The 20045-nt window shown below is 37.5% G+C and overlaps 1 protein-coding gene across 2 annotated transcripts; it reads left to right on the top strand.

Annotated features, from left to right (window-relative positions):
- Nucleotides 1–12508: 12508 nt before the first annotated feature.
- Nucleotides 12509–16541, top strand: LOC129871458 (transcription factor BHLH089-like). Of its 2 annotated transcripts, none has more exons than XM_055946368.1 (6): nucleotides 12509–12929; nucleotides 13580–13762; nucleotides 13874–13939; nucleotides 15048–15110; nucleotides 15183–15254; nucleotides 16061–16541. In XM_055946368.1, the coding sequence occupies exons 1-6, from the start codon at nucleotides 12717–12719 to the stop codon at nucleotides 16187–16189; spliced, it is 726 nt and encodes a 241-aa protein (XP_055802343.1). In that variant the 5' UTR covers nucleotides 12509–12716; the 3' UTR covers nucleotides 16190–16541. The 2 variants fall into 2 exon arrangements, with proteins under 2 accessions (XP_055802343.1, XP_055802342.1); XM_055946367.1 differs by having other exon boundaries at nucleotides 12510–12929; nucleotides 15048–15116.
- Nucleotides 16542–20045: the final 3504 nt, after the last annotated feature.

Below are 20045 nucleotides of genomic sequence, written 5' to 3'. Positions count from 1 at the left end.
TATCAAGACCTATGTGGCAGTTTCTCTTATACGACAACCATCACTTATGAGCCAGTGACAATATAACAAACCAACGTTGTTGCCGCATCCGTTCATACTTTGTCAGGGTATGAACGAATCAACCAATCATGGATCCAATCCAACCAAGTCCTATAATATCAGGACAATAATTTTGGGAAGCATCCGACTTTAACGGTCTAATCCCCTCCTACGTTTGGCGACGTAGTTATTGGGTTCGAGTATGGAATATACTCTTACCCAATTCGGTGCTTGATAATCCTCCCAAGACTCAATGCTCATAAAACTCCATCCAATAAACTCAATCAAATCATATCGACAAGTCTCATTTAGAACTTTGTCAACTCATCAACTCTATCACAATCAAACATCTCTCAATCATACTATCCGATCAATCCCAATCATATCTTTCAAGAGTAAATTTAAATGTACGTTTATAGCAACATACAAACATATCCAATCATTCCTCTATTCATTCAACACATCTTTGGAACTCATTACAACTCCAAGGTTTTAAACCAACAATTCAAGATGAACAACCTATTTAAGAGAGTTAACATTTTTGTCATAATCCACATAGTTAAGGAAGTCAATAAAGCATGTTTAACAACTCATCTTCATCAACTTATACTAATATGAAGGTTCTTTTTAGAAATTCCTTAACTCAACAACATCAACACAACAAGAATCAAATTAATAGATGACAAGACTCATTTGAACATAAACCTATCAAGAAATTCCACTCTTATGATCATTTAACCTCAAGAAAGTGTAGGACACATGGGTGGACTCAACCCATGTTTTGAGTAGCCTTACATACCTTGGAAGTAGATTTTAAGAAACCTTGATGTTAGGTCTTCAATGGGGAACTTGAATCCCTGAGTTTTTGAGAAGATTTCTTGTTGGAGATGAATTGAGAGAGAAGAGGATGGGGTTTAGGATTCTTTGTTGGGGCAAAAGACTGAAAATATCATCCTAAAACGTGACTAAGTTGTATATATAGGTGTTAGGAAATTTTCCCAAAATGCCCCTCCAAAATCTGGAAATCGGGACAAGTTCGCTTTAGGTCCGCGATGCAGACCTGTCGCGGACCTCTCTGTTCGACCAATCATAACTTTTGACTTCAAACTCGTAAAAATGCAATCTTAGTGGTATTGGAAAGAAGACTCAAAGACCTTTAATTTGATGGTCATGGATCACCCAATTCATTATATTTTAGAAGATATGGTCATTTGAAGTTGACACTTATACGGACTCATTCGGAAACTTAGCCAAGAGAAATTCTTTGGACTTGGCTTGGTTTTAGGGATCCCTCATGACCCTAAATCACATCTAATATACTTTAAATACTTAGGAATTGATCCTAACTCATATATACAATTTGAAGCCTTCGAGTTCAAGCCTATATGCATAAGAAGAATGGTCCAAATCTTAGCGTAGAAATTTTGAGGTGTTACAATATCCCCCCTTGGGATCATTCGTCCTCGAATGATGAGTAAACCAAAGATGGAATAGAGGTATAAATAACAATCACGACTCAATCATTCAACCAATCAAATGCTCAAAATAAATTACTATTCAAACTCAAGAATGGACATACCAATTCAAATCAAGAAAGTGGACATTACCTTCAACATTCTCATCGATAGGCACGAATAAATACGGATATTTAGTTTTCATATCTTCCTCAGCTTCCCATGTGGCTTCCTCAACAAATTGATTTTTCCACAAGACTTTGACCGAGGCAATCTCTTTATTCCTCAATTTGCGAATTTGGCGATCAAGAATTTGGACCAGAACCTCTTTATAGGACAAGTTATCCTTAACTCCAATACTATCAATGGGGACTACCAATGAGGGATCGCCCAAGCACTTTTTCAACATCGAGATGTGAAATACCGGATGAATAGCGGTTAGCTCCTAGGGTAACTCCAACTTATAAGTGATACTCCCAATCCTCCTCACAACCTGGTAAGGACCAACGTATTGAGGACTAAGCTTTTCCGTCCTTCCAAACCTCATGACGCCCTTCATGGGTGACACTTTCAAGTACACCCAATCATCCACCTCAAACTCTAAGTCTCTCCTCTTCACATCGGTGTAAGATTTTTGACGGCTCTAGGCTATCTTTGGCCTATCTTGAATAACTCTTTCCTTCTCTATAGCTTAGTGAACAAAATCGGGCCCAATTAACTCAACTTCACCAACCTCAAACCACCCAATTGGTGATCTACACCTCCTCCCATACAAAGCTTCATAGGGAGCCATTCGAATGCATGCATGATAGCTATTATTATATGCAAACTCTATGAGAGGTAAGTGATCATCCCAACTCCCTTTGAATTCAAGTACACATGCCCTCAACATATCCTCCAATATCTGGATGGTGCACTCCGCTTGGCCATCTGTTTGGGGATGAAAGGTCGTACTAAGATTCACCTTTGAACCCAATCCCTTATGAAAGGATCTCCAAAATTGAGAAATGAATTAAGCTCCTCTATCTGAGATGATAGACAAGGGGACTCCATGCAATCTAACGATCTCCTGAATATATAATTTTGCATAATTATCTGCAGTGTCAGTGATCTTAACTGCCAAGAAGTGAGCTAATTTCGTCATTCTATCCACAATCACCCAAATCGAATCATGTTGTTTTAGGGACCTTGGCAAACCTGTAATAAAGTCCATATTGATCATCTCCCACTTCCATTTCGTAATTTCTATGTTTTGCGCTAACCCACATGGACTTTGATGCTCAACTTTAACCTATTGGCAATTCGGACACTTGGAAACAAATTCTGCGATATCTCTCTTCATTCCACTCCACCAATAAACTTCCCTCAAGTCATGATACATCTTTGTAGAACCAGGATGAATAGAGTATCTAGAACTATGAGTTTCGTCCATAATCCTTTCTCTAACATCATTAACATTTGGGACACACAATCTATTTTGGTACCTCAACACACCATCTCCCCCTTTGGTAAAAACCATCTCCTCTTATTTGTGAACAACTTCCTTCAATTAGAGAAGGACAGGATCCTGGTCTTGCTTCTCTTTTACTTTTGCCACGAGTGAGGACGCAGACCCATCCTAAACATTAACTCCACCTTCATTATTTTCTTCAAGACGAACTCCCAATTGAGCTAATCTATGCACCTCTTTAGCCAATTCTTTTCTTCCCTCCTCTATCTGGGCAGTACTATCCATGGATAACCTGCTAAGAGGATCAGCAACAACATTAGCTTTACTTGGATGGTAGAGGATGCTCATATCATAGTCTTTGAGTAGCTCGAGCCATCTCCTTTGTCTTAGGTTGAGTTCCTTCTAGCTAAAGACGTATTGTAAACTCTTATGATCGGTGAACACATCAACGTGCACTCCATACAAATAGTGGCACCAAATTTTAAGAGCAAATACCACAGCTGCCAGCTCAAGGTCATGAGTTGGTTAATTTCTCTCATTAATCTTAAGCTGTCTTGAAGTATAGGCTATCACTTTTCCCCTCTGCATTAACACACAGCCCAAACCAACTCTAGATGCATCATAATAGATCACAAAACCCTCTATTCCATCGGGCAAAGTTAGAACAGGAGCAGTGGTTAGCTTGTTCTTTAATTTCTGGAAATTCTCCTCATAAGCATCGGACTATTGGAACTTAGCCTTCTTTTGGGTCTGCTTGGTCAATGGTGATGATATGGATGAGAATCCCTCTATAAACCTTCGATAATAGCCGGCCAAACCCAAGAAGCTTCTTATCTCTGTCGGGGACGTGGGTATGGGCCAATTTTTCACTACTTCAATCTTCTGAGCATCAACCTGAATACCATCTCTAGATACAATGTGGCCTAGGAAAGCCACTGATGCAAGCCAAAATTCACATTTGGAGAACTTTGCATACAATACCTTGTCTTTCAAAGTTTACAAGATGACTCTAAGATGATGGGTGTGTTCCTCCTTATTCTTGGAGTAAACCAAAATATTATCTATGAATACAATCACGAACATATCAAGATACGGTTTAAATACTCGGTTCATGAGATCCATAAAAGCTGCGGGGGCATTTGTCAACCCGAAGGACATGACCAAAAATTCAAAGTGGCCATAACGGGTCCGAAAAGCTGTTTTTGGGATATCACACTCCCTCACCTTCAACTAATTATAGCCCGATCTTAGGTCTATCTTTGAGAAACAAGTGACACCCTGAAGTTGATCAAATAAATCATCTATTCTGGGGAGAGGATATTTGTTCTTTATGGTGACCTTGTTCAGCTGCCTATAATCAATACACATTCTAAGGGACCCATCTTTCTTTTGCACGAATAGGACCAGAGCACCCCATGGTGAGATACTCGGCCTAATGAAACCCTTATCTAACAAGTCTTTCAACTGTTCCTTTAATTCTTTCAACTCAGCCGGAGCCATTCTATATGGAGGGATAGAGATAGGATGGGTATCAGGAAGAACATCAATCCCAAAGTCGATCTCCCTATCAAGAGGGACTCCAAGTAGATATTCAGGAAAGACGTAAGGAAACTCATTGACAATCAGAACCGACTCAAGGGATGGAGACTCAATATTGTCATCTTTCACTCAGACAATGTGATAAATACACCCTTTTGAGATTAGCTTCCTGGACCTAAGGTAGGAAATAAACTTACCCTTGGGTACGACAGGACTCCCCTTCCACTCTATGACAGCCTCATTCGGGAATTTGAACTTAACAATCCGAGTCCTACAATCAATAGAGGCATAACAGACATAAAGCCAGTCCATGCCAAGGATCACATCAAAATCAACCATGTCCAACTCAACTAAGTCAACCAAGGTATCCTTGTGATGAATTGACACAGTGCAATCTCTATAGACTCTCTCAGCTAAGACAGAATCACCGACATAAGTAGCTACACTGAAAGTCTCAAAAAGACATTCAGGAATTTTATTGAATTTACTAGCCATGTAAAAAGTCACAAAAAATAGGGTGGCACCCGAATCCATCAAAACATAACAGTCAAGAGAAGAGAAGAGAATCATACCTGTCACGACATTTGGAGAGTTCTCTTGATCTTGGCGACTACCTATGGCATATAGGCGGTTTGTACCTCCACTTGTACCTGAAGTAGTGCTCCTCTGATTACCTCTAGCTAGCAGTGCAGTGGTAGAAAACTGGTCTCTGTCTCCCCATGTTGGACACTCCTTCTGAAAATAGTCCATTTGGCCACACTTATAACAACTAGCCCTCCCCGCTCTACACTCTCCCAAGTGGAGCTTACCGCACTTGCCGCATGGTGGATTCTCTTTCGAACCTTGACCCGCGCTAGCCTGAGATTGAGAACCCTGGGGTCTGAAATTCTGGCGACTCTGTCCCTGTCGATCATACCTATTCTGCGGCATAGGCACACTGGCGGTGGATGAGGCATAGTTGGAAGGTCTCTTCTAGAAGAAGAACCTGTTGCCCTTGTTCTGCTTCTGTTCATCCTCATACCCAACTGATTTTGCCTTCTTGCTCAGATGCTCCTCCTTGTCCTTCCTCTTCTCTTCCTTCACATGTTGAGCATACACCGTCAATTTGGAAATATCCATGTCAGAGATCAATAATGCTGCTTTGCACTCCTTCTTCATGTGTCTCCCTAATCCAGAGATGAACATTCTCATCTTCGACCTCATATCTGGGATCATTTCTAGAGTATACCTGGACAGCTGGATGAACTTCAAGCTGTACTCCTTAATAGTCATACCTTCTTGTTTCAGATTCACAAACTCCTCCACTTTTGATCCTCCTCAATTCTCGGGGAAAGAAGTGGTCAAGAAAGGCTACCTCAAATTCATCTCACTAGCAGGTTCAGCATCCTTACCTCTACCTTGTTCCCATTGGTTATACCAGATGTTTGCCACATCCTTGAGCTGGTAAGACACCAACTCAACCCCCTCAACCTCCATAGTATGCATAGCTTTCAGGATCTTCCATATCTCATCAATAAAGTTTTGGGGGCCTTCATCAACCTTAGACCCCATAAATGCCGGCGGATTCATTCTCAAAAAGTCCCTAATTCAGCGGCAGCAGACAACTCTTGGGAACTAGAGCTAAGAGTTGGCAAACTCTGGTTACCATTTCGGGCAGCCACTAGTTAAGTAAGCATAGCAATCGCCCCTCGAAAATCTACCTCCGAAGTTGGTGCAGGTGGGGTAGTAGGCACTTGAGGTGCCTCAGCATACCTTGCTGGTCGGCCTCTAGCCCTCAGTGGGCGTACTTCTGACTGAGGCATCTCTATGTTATCAACATTTCTCTGGATGGTCGTACGTTTAGGAGGCATTATCTGCAATATATAAATGCACGAATTAGAAAAGAGTTTTATAGAGTTTAACTCTATCGCACGAATTCAAAGTATGAAAGAAGTGAAATAATTCTTAATGTCTTATAGTCTCCTGATTATAAGTGTGGTGCACAACACACCCATAAGCAAGACTCTACTAGACACGACTTCATAGACTCCCTAGAACTATTGAACTCTATGCTCTGATACCATGTTTGTCACGCCCCGGAAGGGTACCCTAGGCGTGGCTGACACTCGAAAGCCATTTATGGCCTCCAAGCGAATCACCTGGTCCAGTCACACATTCATTCAATCATACTCTCTCATCGGAAGACTCAATCAATGAAATACTATTCATAAATTAGGGCCGAAGGCCAAACAACTATCGAATCAACAACAGTTATGGAAGAACTACTCAAAAGAACAATCCAACATTACACTCTGGTCTATGAAACCTCTATCAACAATCTAGGAGGTGCCAATGACAAGCTCATGGCTACCAACAGTCAAAATAAAGGAAAACAACACATACTATACAGAAAAGCTCAACATCCTCCGGAAACTAGGAGGACTAACCAACTAGCTGGGAGTGTGTGGATCTTCAATGGTGCACCAGTTGATGATCTTTAGTACCTGTCTCTGCATCATGAAACGATGAATGTCAAATGGCGTCAGTACATGGAATGTACGAGTATGTAAAATGGCCGAATAAAACAACATCAGAAAAGACCAAATCAACTCGGGGATCTCAACTCAGAAAGAAGTACAACTCAATCAGGCATCCTAAGTCTAAGCAAGAATATAGTTTAGACGGGACCAAATCACATACTATTCAACTCAATCTGATTCAGAGTACTATCAAGACCTATGTGAGAGTTTCTCTTATCCGACAACCATCACTTATGAGCCAGTGACAATATAACAAACCGACGTTGTTGCCGCGTCCGTTCATACTTTGCCAGGGTATGAATGAATGAATCAACCAATCATAGATACAATCCAACCAAGTCCTATAATTTCAGGACAATAATTTTGGGAAGCATCCGACTTTAACGGTTCAATCCCCTCCTACGTTTGGTAACGTAGTTATTGGGTTCGAGTATGGAATATACTCTTATCCAATTCGGTGCTCGATACTCCTCCCAAGACTCAATGCTCATAAAACTCCATCCAATCAACTCAATCAAATCATATCGACAAGTCTCATTTAGAACTTTGTCAACTCATCAACTCTATCACAATCAAACATCTCTCAATCATACTATCCGATCAATCCCAATCATATCTTTCAAGAGTAAATTTAAATGTACGTTTATAGCAACATACAAACATATCCAATCATTCCTTTATTCATTCAACACATCTTTGGAACTCATTACAACTCCAAGGTTTTAAACCAACAATTCAAGATGAACAACCTATTTAAGAGAGTTAACATTTTTGTCATAATCCACATAGTTAAGGAAGTCAATAAAGCATTTTTAACAACTCATCTTCATCAACTCATACTAACATGAAGGTTCTTTTTAGAAATTCCTTAACTCAACAACATCAACACAACAAGAATCAAATTAATAGATGACAAGACTCATTTGAACATAAACCTATCAAGAAACTCCATTCTTATGAACATTTAACCTCAAGAAAGTGTAGGGCACATGGGTGGACTCAACCCATGTTTTGAGTAGCCTTACATACCTTGGAAGTAGATTTTTAAGGAACCTTGATGTTAGGTCTTCAATGGGGAACTTGAATCCTTAAGTTTTTGAGAAGATTTCTTGTTGGAGATGAATTGAGAGAGAAAAGGATGGGGTTTAGGGTTCTTTGTTGGGGCAAAAGACTGAAAATATCATTCCAAAACGTGACCAAGTTGTATATATAGGTGTTAGGAAATTTTCCCAAAATGCCCCTCCAAAATCTGGAAATTGGGACAAGTTCGCTTTAGTGTCGCGGACCTCTCTGTTCGACCAAACATAACTTTTGACTCCGAATGCAGAAAAATGCAATCTTGGTGGTGTTGGAAAGAAGACTCAAAGACTTTTAATTTGATGGGTCATGGGCCACCCAATTCATTATATTTTAGAAGATATGGTCGTTTGAAGTTGACCCTTATACGGACTCATTCAAAAACTTAGCCAAGAGGAATTCTTTGGACTTGGCTTGGTTTTAGGGATCCCTCATGACCCTAAATCACATCTAATACACTTTAAATACTTAGGAATTGATCCTAACTCATATTTACAATTTGAAGCCTTCGAGTTCAAGCCTATACGCATAAGAAGAATGGTCCAAATCTTAGCGTAGAAATTTTGAGGTGTTATAACAACGCAATGAGTTCCCGGTGAATGGTGCATGTATGACCATGCATTCGCTACAGCATATGGCACGACCCTCGATTATCATTTGGTATCAACCATGGCGCGTTGTACGTCCCTCAAATATTATAAAATAACATACACGGTGCGTGACACGTCCCTCGAATGCAATAAAGTAACAACCACAGCGCGTGGCACGTCCCTCGAATTCCGTTAGTCAGTTGAATCCTCCTACTTATCAATTTGTCAACTGAAAAACCCTTAAACTCATTAGAACAAAACATTTTGAACCCTTTTCTCATCCGATCATTGTGCATGTAATACACTCGATTACACGTGGTATTCCATGTCATTTTTTAATGACACATAAGAAATTATATTTTAAAAAAATAAAAAAAAACAAATAGACCGCTTTTGCAATTTCTTAAAAATTTTAAATAGCCACGTTCTTCATATTACTCACAAAATTGAACACCAAGCTCATGTCAAATGAAATTCTTCCTATTTGACTTGAAAATTCAACTACAAGTTTATCAATACAAACCCAATGAGCAACAATCACATTTTAAAATTAATTTCATAAATTTACAAGACTCATTTATTGTTCATTAAGCTTTCTCAAACTCATCCATAGAGTTTTAAATTTTTCAATATCCATCATCACCCTTCATGTTAATTCACACACAGCTCTTCTTTGAAACTAACACACACAAACAATGGTATCAATATTTTTAAAATCTAGAAAACTAAAAAATAGAGAGGTAAGGGTGTGGAGTAGAATGAAGGGGCTATGGATGGGATGTTGATTTGTAGCAAAAGAGTTGAGGAAGAAGAAGAGGAGGAGGAGGAGAAGGAGTGTGATGGGTGAATTTGAAGAAGAGAAGGACTGGAGGAGAAGAATTTTGGGGATTGGGGTGTGGAGAAGGCTGGGTTGGAGAAGAAGAAAGTTGGGTGTGGGGGTGGGGGTGGTTGAAAAACAGTTTTTTTTAAAAAAATTTTAAAATTAATTATTATTTTTAAAAATAATTTTAATGTAAAATTATGTATGTACTCTCTTTTAAACGCGTGCTTTCTCGCGTTTATCCAATTCAGCGCCACATAAGTCAGTCAATGGTTAGAAGGATTTGAAATGTTGTGTTCTAATGGGTTTAAGGGTTCAGTTGGCAAATTGATAAGTAGGAGGGTTCAACTGATAAATGGAGTCAACTACAGGGATCTCCCAAGTCATTCCGCCTTTCTTTTTCACCATAACTTAGCCGAAACCATTTCACATTAGTATAATCATCAATTTGGACTTTAGTGATAAGATTAAACCCCAAATGCATTTGACAATGTTCATGCAATCAATGGGAATATAAAGAAGTCACATATCATATACAATTCATATTAAGAATATCACAATGCAATTTCCACAACAAGTCAATAATGTCAATCAATTCAAATACATCACTTCATTAGATCATATTTCCTTTCCATAATGCCGATAATCAACCCTAAGTGTGTTCATGATCCATAATTAACCCAAACTAAAGTTCACATCCATTCAAAAAGAACGTTGCAAGAATATAAGGTTTTACAAAGCTTACGAAGGTTTAGAGTTTTACTTGCCTTAATCTCGCTCTCGACTACTCTAAAACTTGAGCCTTGTCCTTCCGTCAATGCTCTGAATCAATGTAATCTAATCAAATAATGACTGACCATCAAAAACCGAGTTCAATGACACTAAAACACAAAATTAGGGGCAAAGAGTCAAAATGGCTCAAAAATCTGATTTCGAAAATGGGGTCTAAATTTGGAATTTTGGGTGAAAATGTTCTTTGAAGTTTTTTGGACTCATTGGCGAAAACCATTTCAAAAACGGAGTTGTATTCAACTCATAATCATCAAATTACTAAAATCAAGTTCTTGAACAACCCCCACCCCCCAATTTTTAAAATTTAAAACGCTGATTTTGATGTTAAAAATGAGTTATAATCAATGGGTAATCAAGATTATAACTTAAAAGTACTTACCCACTAGTTTTCCACGAAAATTCTTGTTGAAATAGTCTTCCCCGAGCTCCAAAAATGATGGAAATAGGCCTGCTAATTTTCGAACTTGGGGAATTAAAATTGTTCAGGGGGTTATTACCCTCCGCGAACACGACCAAGTTACCTCGCGAACGCGGTGGCAGACACAGAAACTCTCCACGCACACGGTCGTCACTCCACTAACGCGGCCTAGGGCCCGTAAATATGGAGCCTACCATCTTTACTCTTTGCGAATGCAATCACCATCTCCTCAAACACAAAGGGTTAGAGGTGAAAACATTCCACACATAGCACAAATTCTCGAATTTGATCATGGGAATTCGTTTGAAATTTCGTGCACACAAATCATAGATGCTACCATACTAATTTCGTCATTCCGGACTCAATGAAATCGTCAGAATTTGAATTCAAGGTCTACTTGATTCAGAACCTGATAAGTCGCAACGAAACTAACTTTAGGCCTCAAAAACACTAAATCAAGCTCGGGACTTCTAAAAATTCAACTAAAACCACTCCTATGCCTAAAATCATCCCCCGAATTCAACGAAGTCGTCGAAATTTAATTTTGAGCAGCGGATATTTGAATGTTGACCAAAATTAACTTTATGATCCAAATTTCAAGAATTTCCAACTTAGAACCTCAAATCCTCGATATAACTCTGAATTTGATTCTTTCAACTCTTCTAGACCAAATTTCACATTTCGGAGTTGATGGAATCAACAAAATTTCATTTCGAGACTCGAAACTTCGAATGACACCAAATACGATCTTTTTGTCAACTTAAGCCTTCAAATTTAAAATATTTACACAAAATACCTCAACTTTCCAAGGAATTTCACAAAACAGACTTCGAATACTGATCAAACATGACTCGGAGCAACTACCGAGAGAGGGTAAGACAATTATTTTGCAAAAATAACCTTCAGGATCATTATAAATTATAAAGTTACAAGTTGAATCGTAATGCTACAAGTTTAAATCTTGCCTGTATAAAATCTTTTCTTTATTTTTTAAATAATTATGTGGAAACAAAATTCCAAAATATCATAAAACAAGAAAACGACTCCTCCTTTTATCTCCTCTCACTTTCAAGTTCAACCGCTCAGTTTTTGTACCCTTTGATTGTACTTGAATTTCCTCATAATAGGACACCTCCACTAGACAACATATCAGACTCACGAGTACATTTGGCTTAAATTATTTTTCTTTTTCGATCGGCATTAAATATTTGTATTATTAGAATTGATTAAATTTGAATATATACATTATAGAGTCCAACATTCCCAACAGATTTTTTTAAGGCTGGAACATAAATTTTTTAATTAAAATAAAGATATTCTGAACTGAACTATCCCACTGTAATTCATATTGATATTTGGCTTATCTGAACTATCCCACTGTAATTCATATTGATATTTGGCTTATACTCCTAGTCATAGATTGAAGATGCCGCTTTCCATTAATCCATCCAATCAAATTCCAAAGTCATGCACCCAATCTTTTAAAATGGATGGTCGTTCCTACTCTAAGAATAAAACAAGAAATAATTAATTTAAAATAGATAGAAAGCATATAGCAAGATGTGCCTAGAAAATAAAAACTACTACTGGCCAGCGGGGGTGTACATTTGGTTTTTTGATTTGATTTTTTGTTATTCGATTTTGATTTTTTGATTTTAAAAAAATGTAATTTAATTTAAATTAAAAAATATTAATTTGGTTCGATTTTTCTTTTTTTAATTTACTATTTAGTTATATCAATAATTAATAGCATAATCAAAATTATATTTGTCTGCTAAAAAAAATGACAAAGAAGGTGAGGTGGAAAACAGTGGAGCTGTACCTCCCATAAACCTCATTCGAAGTCACTTCTTTTCAACTCCCGAGGCGCTCTCTCTCTCTCTCTCACAACCTCCACTGTCACTCTCCAAACAGATCTCATCACAACACAACGCACTGCTTTAATTGTTGTTCCCCTCTATCAGCATTTACAATTTTTATTTATTCATTAGTATTACTATGTAATACACATTTCTCTAATGGATCCTGACTCTACAATAGTGAGTGCGTTTCAACCTGCCCCTAATTTGGCCGAGATCTGGCCCTTTCCCATCAATGCTTTGAGTAATGCCAATCAAGATCAACATATTCCCATCAATCATCTTCTCCACCACACAACAAATCACGCCGCCAGGAAGCGGCGCGACGATGATGAATTTGCTAACGGAGTTTTAACTAATGGAAATGCCTTGGTATTATTATACAAATCATTTTATTACATACAATTCATTCTTCACTTGCTGAACCACTTCTTTACGTCATTAATTTGATTGACTAATAAATTGCCTAATATTTGGACACACAAAAATTAAAGAAAATGTGTAGTTGATTGATTTATACATAGTTACTTTTCAATTTGTTTGAACTATTTTGACTTGGCCCGGAGATTTAAGTAAGTAAATAACTTTTGAATTTTTATGGTCTAGAATTGACGATTTATATGAAATGTAACAAAATGTTTTGGTATTAAATATGTTACATGGAAAGTTAAAATTAAAAAGCTATTGAAAAAAGAAAGAAGGTAATTGGATAATTCTTTTTAAACAGATTAAAAAGAAAAGTGCAGTCTATCGGAGCTTCTGTTATTTTTGTCTAGCTCATTGATCTGCTAAATCCAAAAATCTGGTGAAGACTGAATATAGGGTACTACATTTGTTATTGATCTTCATTTCCTGTTTCAGCTAGTATAAGTCCCACCTGGTTTATAGTTGATTTATGTTGACCATTGTATCCGATTCTTCTTTATTTTGAGATAATTATCAGATTTTGGGGTGATATATATCAAAATCTTGTGGTCTTTATTATTCTTATATATGTTAATATTTTGTGATGAGTGGACTAGAGTGAATCCAATAGTAAGCGGCAGAAGGCCACGGGATCAAACGAGAATCAGGAATATTCAGGAGGAGGGAATTCAGGAAAATCTGCAGAGCAACCTGCAAAGCCAGCTGAACCACCTAAGGACTACATCCATGTGCGAGCAAGGAGAGGTCAAGCTACCGATAGTCACAGCCTAGCAGAAAGAGTAATTCTACCGATAACTCTTTCTTAACTCGAATAAGTTGTTCAATAGTTGGTATTAAATGATGGTTATATATAAGCAATAATGGAACTTGCTGATCCATTTTGTTTGCAGGCCAGAAGAGAAAAGATTAGTGAGAGGATGAAAATCCTACAAGACTTGGTCCCTGGTTGTAACAAGGTATACTATTTTTCCTTTAATCTTTCTATTGTCAAAAAATCTGAAGCAATTACCTCATTTTGATGATCAATTGCTTCTCCATTTGTTCTTTTATTAGTTGTTAGATGAATCTGAAAATATATAATAAATTTTTTTGATAATTTCTAATACCTGCACGATTGATATACATTCTCGTGGTTTTGGATTGTATGACAGAGTTGTCCCTATCTTTTGGTTGAGACGATAGGGTTGTGTTTCATGGGAAAAGCCTGCTCATTTAGTCCTCCTTTTCAAACAAAGGCTCACAAAAGTTTTCATTCGAAAATTACTGAGAGTCAATGTTGGACTTCTCAGTTGACCTCTCAATGACATCAACTTCGATAAACCTTTAGTATCTTTTTACGTAGTTTCCAAATATATAAATATTTTTTTGCAAAACCTAGAGATTATATGTATATATCAGACTCACAGTTAAAATTAAAAAGCTTGACTCTCGAAATACAAGAGATGTCACATAAATTGGAATAAAAGGAACAGTAGTAAGCAAATTTCATAAAGAGTTTCCATGCAAACAAAGCCTTGGAACTTATCTTTCTTGCTTGTCATTATGATCATCTCTTTAATTTGTTGAAATTCAGTTAAGTGGATGCAAAGGGCTATCTGTTTGAACCACTTGTTTAAGCAACAGCATGTAGGTTTCATCCTATTGTTCTATGCCAAAAGTCCTTAATGGCTCTCCTACTTGACCTCAGAACTGTATCAGCCTTCTTGCCAGGAGAATTCTCTCCTGCATTTGTTTGTGTTCAAAGAACCCTCTAAGTCTACTTGCGTCCATTTGTCAGGAACGTAAAGTGTAATGAACCTTATGTCTCTAAATTATCTGCATTCCAGCCTACTTCATTGGTTCTGATTTTAACATCTAATTTCTTCAGGAACATATAGCGGAATGAACCTGATGTCTCTAAAGTTACGTGCATTCTAGCCCCATCGCTGGTGCTAGGATGGTAGAGATTTAAACCCTTGTTCTCTTCACATAAATTAGCATCAAAATGTGAATTCTATTCCATTATATGTAACTTTTACTTCTGAATGCAACGGGAAAAGTCAGTTTAACATTGTTTGGTTACAGGTTATTGGAAAAGCCCTCGTCCTTGATGAGATAATCAATTATGTCCAATCATTACAACGCCAGGTTGAGGTATGCTTTCCACCTATCTTGTCTAGTTGAGACTTCTATACTAACATTTTTTTCTTGATTCCTCAGTTCCTATCAATGAAGCTTGAAGCAGTTAATACAAGAGTAACCCCAAGCATCGAAGGAATTCCTACTAAAGATGTAAGTGTTGTATGAGAAAATCTTTAAAGTTGAATTCATTTCTTTGTTTTGCATGCTGACCAATTAGTAATTTGCATTTGTGACAACCTTAAACATGTCCTTTATGGAAACTGCATGTATAATCTTGTTTGTCAAGTACTGTTAGCTCCACTAGAACCTCATCTACCTTCTAACTTACTACTTATTTGATATCTGTTCTTTTCTTGCCATAACTCCCTGTCAACCTTGAATATAGTACATGACTAACATTTAAGTTATATTTTTGGGCATTGTGGCCACGTGCTTACATCTAGCAAACTGTCGCCTCTGACTTCTGAGTCTGGCTTGGTACTAGCTCCTTGAATGCATAATTAGTGATTAAATAATAGTACCCCACATGTCTGAGACTTGGCTGAAAACATTTTTGATGAATTATTTGAATGTTATGGATATTTAGTAGCAATTTAAACATAGAATTGTAGCAGTAAACAGTTTGATAAACATTTGCAATTTGATCAGGCATCTCGCTTTTCAAAATATACCTTAGTTAGAAGATAAGCAAGATTGCAGTGAGTGTGTATAAGAAGTACCCACAACATCACTTAACAGCCCGTTGAAATTTAGCTCCTGATAAAACTTAGGAAGGGTGTAAAGAATCAAAGCAGAAACTGTAAAGAGAAAAGAAGAATATATTCTATGATCTTAAAAAGAGGAAAATACATTCATTGATTTCACAATGTAAGATAGCACTAGATTTCTAGCTAGAGTGTTTTCCTCCTCAAAATTCATTGTTAGACGAATTCATAACAACATGCTTTGGTTTCCAGTTTGGGCAGCAAACATTTGAGACAAACACTATGGCATTTGGTTCACAAGGTACAAGGGAATATGCTGGGGGAACATCACCAGACTGGTTGCACATGCAGAGTGGTGGTGGATTCGATAGAACGACATAAAGTAAATAATCAGCATCAAAGGCTAATAAATTCTTAGGAGGCTAATGCTTCCTCCAGGGACTGCCAAAATATACAACTGTTCCTTGATTTATAGGTAGCTTGTTTCTGATCAGGCACAGAGTTGTTGTATGTCTTTAGGACACCACGAACCAAATCACCATCTCCTTGTGCAATGAACACAGACTTTCCTACTATAGTGTAACATTACATTTTCTTTCACTGCAACTGAGCAAAATTGCTAAATGAATAGTACACTAGTGAGAATGCCTATTAGACATGGTTAGTAAGGTATATCATGAAGCTGTAATCTGTTCCTGCTGTTCTAAAAAAGCATTCATATGTTCTGCTTTTCCTCGCCAAACTATCACAACTAGAAAATATGAGCCTTGGGCATCAAATATTTATTAGTGTTGCGACCACGTGAGTATTATTTAGCTCGGTTTATAAGTGTGCTTACCCCCCAAAAGCAGTACAGTTGATATGTTTAGATCAATTTACTAGTCGTTTGACTATCAAATTACTTATAAATTAGGAAAGAAATTGAAACGAACAGTAAGCAAAAGTAAATCGTATGTTTCGGTATGCTACCTATTATTCTCGAGAATAAAAGTTGTGGTTTTGAAAGTATTAACTTCTCATAAAACTAAGGAAACAAGAAGCAACTTAAAGTATGGAAAACAGAGTAAATTGTTGTATTGCTTGGAACTCAGAATCCTTGTATAAGTAAATGGAATATAATATTAATAGGCTACAACAATAAGGCCTTAGCTAATGAGAAGGTTCCACTAGAGCCTACTAGGACCACGCAATGTGTCAAAGTTGTTGGTAGTGCCAGCAAATATTCCCGCACTACCTAGGCTCATACGAGCTCGTCACTGACCCCTCTGTTTCTCTAGTCGCTTATATCCTTTTCTCCGCATCACCAGAGGTATGGTTTTATGTTATACCTTCTTCGAGGCGCCTCTGGTGTAAAATGAATCTCTTGAGATCTTATTTACTTTCTATCCACATTCACATGTGTCTAATTTTTGGTTTTCCACATGGTTTAGACAAATTTTCCCATACAAATAGTGCATCTGCTTTACAAGGACAGGGGAAAGCTATTCGTGTCTGGAAAGCGGGAAAAGAACTTCTTTCAAATTCTTGGCGGGAACTTTGAGACGCCTCGCCTTCTACACAACTTGTTTCATCTTATTTAGTGCCCTGGCCATGTTCATCTTCATATGACTTTTAGAAAGCTCTATCGAATCGCGTCCATCACTTCCCCCTTATGCATGCTCATCCCTTTTCCACATTCTTTTAAAGTTCTGATTTGCCTTTTACTTTGTAGTTTTACCATCCTTCATAGATCCTTCTTCGACCCTCTCCATCTTTCTTTCTTCGCTATTTCTTCCTCTGATCATGTCTTATGATCCTTCAAGTAAAGGATGAGGAGACTGGGTTCTATCCTCCCTTGGGAGAGAGGTTTTTTAGCACTCCCTAGAAGCAACTATTTCTGAGAGCGAGGAAGCTTGCACCTTGATTGACTGTGTGGTTTCGCTAAATAAGCCTATCTTCAAGAGAGACTGCAACATTACCAAATTCTTTGGCTACCAGGGAGATGAGGCAGTGGTTCAATCGCCATTTTACCTCGCTGGTATGTGAGAAAAATATTCTGACGGTCAAGACTAATTGTGGATGGGCCAAGTAAGTTGATGTCCTTTCTTCTTTTCCCTCAGAGAATATATTTAAACATAAATTTGGTTATCTAGGGGCCCTTCCCCGGATCCTGCGCATAACGGGAGCTTAAGTGCACCGAGCTGCCCTTTTTTAGGGGTGTTTATACTTACCCTTTCTCGATTCCATCTTTGTGATTATTATTCAGCTCTATGAGAAATATAGAATTTATATTATGCATGTGGCTCCAACCGCTTGGAGGGTTGCATCTTGCCTCTTAGAGGTGAAGTGATTCTTTTGATCTCCAATTTTTCCAGGAGTTCAATTACCTTTACTCCTACAAATTATGGACTGTTGTCGCACGCGATTTCCTTAGGTATGCTGACGCGAAAAATTATGTGATTGTCACGCTCTGAGAGGGTACCCTAGACGTGACCGGTACTCGAAGACCATTGCTGATTCCCAAGCGGACCACTTGGTCCAATCACACATCCACTCAATATCAATCAATCAACAAAAAGTTTAAAATAAAGAAATAATTTAGTGGGCAATCCAAATCAATGATCTAACTCAAGAAACAAAGGCCATGGGCCAACAAATCAAACTCCAATCTTTGTCATTAAAAATAGTTTGACAAGAATAATTCAAGGAAAGAAAATACTCAATCGACCCATCACTATCTAGTCTATGAAGCCTCTATCACTACTATCCAATTGGTGTCAATGACATGTTCATGGCTACCTCAAATCAAAATAAAAAGGGCTAACTCGACGCAAGAATAACATAAGCGGTGTCCTCCGAATGTAGGAGAGGACTCACCAATACACTGAGTGTGTATGGATCCTCAATGGTGCTTCTATTGACGATCTCTTAAACCTGTCTCTACATCATGAAATAATGCAGGTCCAAATGGACGTCAGTACATGGAGTGTACGAGTATGTAATATGGCAGAATGAAACATACCTCAAGGAAGAACAGCGTTGGTTCAAATATCTCAAATCAGAAAGATAAGAGAGACTAAATCAAAGTGTCATAAGTCTAAAGTAAGAATACATTTTTAGACAAAGACCAATCATATGCAATACAATCCAATCCAATTTTGTATAATACAGTTCAATCAAGTCATTTACAATTCGATCCACTCCAATCCGATTCAATCCAATCACATGCAATTCTATTCAATCCAATCACAAATCGTCTAATCCAATCCAATCAACTCAACAATCAAGTCAAAGGACTCAACTCAATAAATGTGCAAATTAGAACTTAGTAATGTTATACAATCCAACTCAATCATCAAACAATCTCAATCAAACCAATCATATCATGCACAATCCACTCAATTTGGGAGTTTCTCTAACCGACAACAATCCCACCACCTATAAGTAGGTGATGCACAACAAGCCACGTCATTTCCACATCCGTCCATACCTTGCCAGGTCATGAACGAATCAACCAATCATGGGTTCCATCGATCAGCCAAGTCCTATCATTTCAAGACAATAAAATAGAAAATATCCGACTTTAACAGTTCGATCCCATGGGAAACATCCGACTTTAACGGTTCGATCCCTTCCTATGTTGGCGGCGTAGTTTATGGGATTCGAGTATGGACTTACTCTTACCCAATTCAGTGCTCGATACTCCTCCCAAGACTCAATATTCACATATCTATCAAGTGAGTAAAATATTCAAAATACCCATTTAGTCTCTTAGGACTTAGTTTCAAATCAACTCATTTAGTCTCATTGGACTCTTTTCAAAACTCAATCCATATGGTCTCATTGGACCTTCTTTCACAATCAACTCATTTCAATCATCAAACTCTTCTTTCTGAATTTGATACCATCTCAACTCAATGAATGCAGGAAATATTAGATGCATTTAAAACATAATTTCAACTTCTCAACTCAAACTCAAAATAGACATTTTTATGTAAAAATACTCAACTCGTTTATGCTCAAAATACCCATGTTCAAAAATAATTAAAAGACTTCTCAAACTCAATTCATGCTTAAACTCCTTTTAAGTCATAGATGAAAATAATCATTCTTTGAACTCAAAAATAGTGTGTAAATAGTTTATGCAAAATGTTCACAATCATTTATTTAAAACTCCTTCTCAAAAGATCATTTATTTTCAAAATGTTCATAAGACTTCAATCAAATTAAATTATGCAAATCACATATCACATAATCA

The sequence above is a fragment of the Solanum dulcamara genome, chromosome 10 (assembly GCF_947179165.1).
Source record: "Solanum dulcamara chromosome 10, daSolDulc1.2, whole genome shotgun sequence".
Taxonomy (NCBI): domain Eukaryota; kingdom Viridiplantae; phylum Streptophyta; class Magnoliopsida; order Solanales; family Solanaceae; genus Solanum; species Solanum dulcamara.
The sequence above is the reverse complement of the archived record's forward strand: the minus strand, read 5'-3'. Positions and strand labels throughout refer to the sequence as shown.

Excerpts from the sequence above, each read along its gene's own strand:
- LOC129871458 (XM_055946367.1), top strand. The coding sequence starts at position 12,717 with ATGGATCCTGACTCTACAATAGTGAGTGCGTTTCAACCTGCCCCTAAT. Across the intron at positions 13,763-13,873 it reads GTCACAGCCTAGCAGAAAGA|GCCAGAAGAGAAAAGATTAG; the intron begins GTAATTCTACCG and ends TTTTGTTTGCAG. Across the intron at positions 15,117-15,182 it reads CATTACAACGCCAGGTTGAG|TTCCTATCAATGAAGCTTGA; the intron begins GTATGCTTTCCA and ends TTGATTCCTCAG.